Below are 5,612 nucleotides of genomic sequence, written 5' to 3'. Positions count from 1 at the left end.
ATAGGCGATGCGGTGTATTTAGTTTACTTTTTGTTTCACGTTATATTATCTAATTTCACTGTTAGAGTTATTTTTATATTAATCGTAAGTAAATATACCGTCTAACTAAATCCACACTAAAAATAACAGTGACGGTAAAATTAATTACTGAAACAATAAGATTGAATATAAACAACAATAGGATATGTTTGAATTCAAATACAATTATAATAATGAGCTGAGAATAAAAAGATACTATTAATGATATTAGATTAGAAATAATATATATAAAGGAAAAATACTTCAAACGTGCCGCACTAACCCTAATCGGGTATCCATCATCAATTGCAGATACGAAGTGGCGATGCAGAGGGCACCGCACGGTGGTAAACAAGTATCCCATTGTCGCCAGCTTCCTTCCATTCCATGTCTCTTCCTCACGTGAATCCCTACTTCCATGCACCTCTATTAGCCCCCCCACCTTCCTATTCAAAACAATAACACTAGTTTCTATAACAACTAGCTACGACTTATTTCTGTGTACTTTCATATTTTAAGGAGACGGTACTATTAAATAAATATAAAAATATTTTTATTCTTTAAAAACCACTGAGATATTTTGGATTAAGTTAAATTCATATTTTTATGATGGAATTAAATTAGATTAAATTATCCTTTTAATTTTATAATGTGTCATTGTCATGTGTAGAGGTTTTAGTTTAGATTATACCGGTTCTTAATTCATTCATATTGTAATAATTTAATTTATATTTATACTTAAATTATATTATACTTAAAAGAATTATAAATTCAAAAGATATAAAAATGTTACATGAAAAGATACAAATGTTATTAAGATATTATAATATGAACAGGTTAAGAAAAGAAAGCAATTAGACCGTGAAATGCATGAGCATTTTAATATCTTTTCATGACTAGCTTTATTTTTTTTTCCTTGATTTGTAAACAAAAATGGGGAAGAAGAAAAGGTAGAATAAAAAACAAACAAATGAAGAAGAGAAAAGGTGGCCATAGGATTTACTCCACACTCCACAGGGTTATATTTCTAAAATATTTTTTATTTCCTTTTTTTTTTTTTTTGGGTTTAAGCGTCTTGGGTAGTGTCAAGAGGGAAACAGGTATCTTCCCCACCAGTGTTCCATAGAAAATGAGCATAATTCGCGGCGTAATAAGAGTTGCTCGGATCTGCTTCAATGGCTTCCAAGAAGGTTTCCTCAGCTGCCCACAAATCGTTCCTCGCTTTCCACAAAAAGCTTGCGTATTTACTGTACGCTTCCGCATCCACCGCCTCCACTGTTACCGCTTTCTTGAAGTACTCTTCCGCTCTGTTTTTTTTTTCAACGCTAAACATCGTTAGTCATAACAGCTGTAGTAAAGTTTAACTTAACTCACGCGTCTAATTGGGGAAAAAAATCCTTTTTTTTCAAGTCAAAAGTCAAATGTTCATTAACGACTACACATTAGCGCGTGAGGAAAAAAGGTATCATATTGGGATATTTTCGATTTTGCCATGGGGAAACATTACGATGCTGCTACAACCACCACGCATTCCTCTTTTATCAGATATTCAAGAAAGACCCATCCCGGTACAGTGGATCATAATAATTTCTGAAAAGGTCATTGTAAATTATTGATCAAATTTTAGATTTAGTCCTTCCATTATACTAAAATTTATGTCAAATTAAAAATAAGAACTAAATTCTAAATTTTAACATAATAAAGGGCCAAAACCAGAATTTGGCCTAAATGATTTCATACGTCGAAGAAAAAAATGATGTTATTGCAATTCCTATCAATCAACTCAGTAATTGAGTTTAATTGAAAAGAAAGGGAATTTGAATGGCATTGAATGAAAAGATGGGGAAGATTCTGTACCTCTCATAATCATGTGCAACAAGGTAGAGAAACTGAGCGTAATTGGCGAGGAGGAGGGAGTTAGTGGGGTCTTGAGATAACCCCGTTTGATAAAGAAGCTCAGTTCTTATATAATCTTCATAATCACCGTCGGGTTCGATGTTTGCCGTCACCGGAGAAACGAATCTCTGAATTGTTTCATGGTCGAGCGTCTCGTCTCTGTATGAAGCGAGCATTTTCGAAGCTTCATCGACGATTGAGTTCCAAAGAGTGAGCTCTTCTTCTCTGGTTGATTCGCTTTGTGTTTCTGCGGTTGTTCCGGGGGATGATAACTGGGAAGCACCATCGGGAAAGATGGTTCTGAACTGGTCTGCTTTGTTAAACCAACCGTCCCCGTCTGTTCCGTTGGCTACAGACCGGACTTTTCCACCGCCGCCGTTGTTCCCCCCGATGGAAGCGGTTTTCCCGCTCGATGACGACACTGAAAATGACTTTATCGACGAAGAATCGAACTTGGAATCCTTCTGATCTTGAACGTCAACCATACCAACATAAGACCCCGGCGTCGGATTCGCAGCGGCGGTTGCTGCCAGAGCGGCGTTGCTTCCCATTGAATGAACCGAATAATTTGCTAATAGGATCATCACGTAGACCATCAAAGTGGGTGTATGAGAAAAGACCTGTTGGAACAACCAAACGAATGAAGCGTGCATCTCTTTTTGAACTCTAACGAGAATCCCTTGTAAATCTTCATAAAACAAAAGCTCTCGCATTTGCAGAGTATAGCTATGGAGCTCCCGGATTATAAACACCATCGAGGAAAACGCCTTCTTCATCGAACAATACGCCGACTCCCCTGCCTCTCGAAACCCTTCTTGCCATTGTAATTTCCTCTTAATCATTCGCAGCGAAACCGGAAGATCAACGCTGTTGGCTTTACGTTCTATAGTTGATAACTGTTCACTAAATTCAAAAGATTCCGTTTCGAAATCGGGAACGGTTCCAGTTTCCGTTTCCCGTTCGGAAACTAAATCGTCTCCGTTAGTTTTGCTGTTGGTGGTTGTGCCGTCATTGTCTGATAACTGGAATCTGAGAGCCAATTCTTGGATTTTCTTGGAAAATTCTTCATCAGAAAAGGCATCTAAGCTTGCGCTGCAAGCTCGTCGTGAAGTTCCGGATCTCGGTTTGAGCAAATCGCAAGATCGGGACCCTTGGATATTGGTGGAGCTTGAACCGAACAGAGCCGACCGGTTCAGTCTTTGTACGGACTTGAGAACGAGAGCGCCGTCGCTGCGGCAACGCCGCGGAAGGGAAGGTGAAGAGATTGCTGAAGCTAAAGCTTGGGAAGAAGAAGGAGGCTGAGGAAGATTCGCCTGCGACCATTGTAAACGCGCCGACGTTGCCGCAACTTTCACTACCATTTGTAAAAGCTTTTGGCGGTATAAAGTTATAGCTTTCTAACCTTAAGCAAATTCAAAAAAGCTTGCTCTGCAAAATTGGAACCTCCACACCGTAAGCTTTACCCTTCACTGATAACCTGGAAAAAAATGAAAATAAAAATTAGAGGGAAAAAAGTATTTCTTAGAAATCACTCACTCTTAACTTGAAATTGCAAACACCATTCATCAAATAAAGAAAGAAATCCTCTTATGGGATCTATAAAACCACATTTGGTACCATGAAAATCGGATCTCGAAGCTCGAAAACTGTGAAAGTTCCGGACTTCCTAAGAAAAATTATTACACCATTTTTTTACAAGAAATTATTAGTTTGATGAAGAAAGTAACTTACTTCAGATCTCTTTTTGGTTCGGACTTCAAAGAAAGTGAAAAAATAAAATATAAATAATTGCTCGTTTTTCCTTTCTTTTCTGCCGCCGATTGAAAGCTCCGGCGAAGCTTGAAATCGAAGGTTATCAAAGAAGAAAAAGCACTTGAAGGGTTTTGCTTATTTATACAATGACCTCTTTGGCTCCTTCCCAATAAGTGTTTCTGAATAATTAAACGACGAAAATAATTTATTGAAAAAGGAGAAAATATCTAACGGACTAAGCCGGTTAAAACAGTGGAAAGAAATTGAGGCCTATGAACATAAACCACGATTGATGTGACTGGGAGTTCCGGTCACGGGTTGTTTTGAGTTTTTACTTTATGTCATTTTAATTTCATGATAAAAAAAAATCTAAATCCATTCATAAAACCACTTGCATTCGTTAGGGAACCTACTTATGTTCACATTTGTTTGAGGTTTTTTTTTTTTTTTTTTACGAGGGAAAATTTTTCTTTGAACAATGAGAAATTATTTTACTCTCTTAATTAATTAATGTAAAATATTTTAATCTCTTACTAAATTACTAAAAATGCCTTTTTTAATTATCAAATTAGATTTTTTAAAATTTACATAATTAAGTCGATTTTAGTGATTTGCAAGAAAACAATTTCAACTGGAAACACTTTCTACCACGTTAGCACTAAAAGTAATAACACCAATTTTTTATTTTTGATAACATCTATTAATGTAGAAATAAAATTTATAAAACATGTCTTTATATAGACCCCAAATCTTATTTTCCTTATTTTCTTAAGCGATGTGGGATGTAAAATATAGGTATATATAGACTCGTAATCTATTTGCAACTTGTTCCTAAACTATATGGGATATGGTGCTGCCACTTTTAGTACTGATGTGGTAGAAAGCTCTTCCAACTGAAAGTGTTTTTGTAAAATTGGCCTAGTTTCGTAATTTTTTTTAAAAATGGCCTAATCTAGTAATTTTAAAAAATAGCATTTTTTAGTAATTTAGTCTTAATCTCTAAACAAAAACCACGTATTCCGTACCAGAGTCGAAGCAGGGTGGTAGAAGCCTAGGACCCCTTAGATAAATATGAGAAAATTACATATTAATCCATTATAAAATGAGTAAACTACAGTTTTAATCATCCAATTATGAAAAGTTACAAAATGATCACTCAGTTATTCAATTCTTTCTTTCTGGTCGCCCAACTATATTGGATCTTTGAGTGTTTTCATTTTTACATTAGTGAGGTGATAACAAAAAAAAATTGAATAGTTAGGTGATTAAAAAAATATCTACTAATAGTTATATGATCTTTTTATAACTTTTCATGATTAAATGATAAATAATTATAATTGAATAACCTCTATTATAATTTATCCTATAAAAATTAATAATTCAATTTATGCTCTCTCTTTTTGTCTAATATTTTACCTTTTACCTCGAAAATTTTATAATTTAACTAAATAAAATTATTGACTACGCCTCTTTGCTCCCTACGAATATTCGGCTACCAAATGATTAGGTTCAGGTTTTTTTCATATTTTTACATTTAGTTTTCTTTTTCTTTTTCTTTTTTTAATTTTAGAGAGAAACTATTACAGAGATTTTTACAAAAAATAAAAAATAACCAAAATATTATATTTTTTACACATACACGTCATATTCCGATTGCATCTGTCTTTTCTGCTACATTCTACAGGCTGGCTACCTTGATGCCAAGAATGGGTCAGCAACAAGTCGAGCAGATGGAGGCGGGACACGTGTTTGTCGAACATGTCAGGGATGCAATGGTTGCAAACCGTCGGTTGGCGAGGTCAATGAATGTAGAAATATATTCACGACGACTAAAAACGTTTCGAGTTACTAAGACAATCAGTCGTCGACTTGGTATACCAACTAGGTCCTATGGAGTTAATCTCCAGAACAGACAGTGCGAGTGCAGGAGGTTCGAAACGCTTCAT

At 35.3% G+C, this 5,612-nt stretch overlaps 1 protein-coding gene across 3 annotated transcripts; it reads right to left on the bottom strand.

Annotated features, from left to right (window-relative positions):
* Nucleotides 1-807: 807 nt before the first annotated feature.
* On the bottom strand, nt 808-3,835 carry LOC105788718 (uncharacterized). 3 transcript variants are annotated; one of them, XM_052627503.1, is made up of 3 exons: nt 3,646-3,834; nt 1,876-3,391; nt 808-1,343 (listed from the first exon to the last, which is right to left on the bottom strand). In XM_052627503.1, the coding sequence occupies exons 2-3, from the start codon at nt 3,273-3,275 to the stop codon at nt 1,085-1,087; spliced, it is 1,659 nt and encodes a 552-aa protein (XP_052483463.1). In that variant the 5' UTR covers nt 3,276-3,391; nt 3,646-3,834; the 3' UTR covers nt 808-1,084. The 3 variants fall into 3 exon arrangements, with proteins under 3 accessions (XP_052483463.1, XP_012471194.1, XP_052483464.1); XM_012615740.2 differs by having other exon boundaries at nt 808-1,325; nt 3,646-3,832; XM_052627504.1 differs by having other exon boundaries at nt 1,290-1,608; nt 3,646-3,835.
* Between the last annotated feature and the right edge of the window lie 1,777 nt (nt 3,836-5,612).

Source organism: Gossypium raimondii, chromosome 2 (genome assembly GCF_025698545.1).
Source record: "Gossypium raimondii isolate GPD5lz chromosome 2, ASM2569854v1, whole genome shotgun sequence".
NCBI lineage: Eukaryota > Viridiplantae > Streptophyta > Magnoliopsida > Malvales > Malvaceae > Gossypium > Gossypium raimondii.
The sequence above is the reverse complement of the archived record's forward strand: the minus strand, read 5'-3'. Positions and strand labels throughout refer to the sequence as shown.

Excerpts from the sequence above, each read along its gene's own strand:
- LOC105788718 (XM_052627503.1), bottom strand. The coding sequence starts at position 3,275 with ATGGTAGTGAAAGTTGCGGCAACGTCGGCGCGTTTACAATGGTCGCAG. Across the intron at positions 1,344-1,875 it reads GTTGCACATGATTATGAGAG|CGTTGAAAAAAAAAACAGAG; the intron begins GTACAGAATCTT and ends AACGATGTTTAG.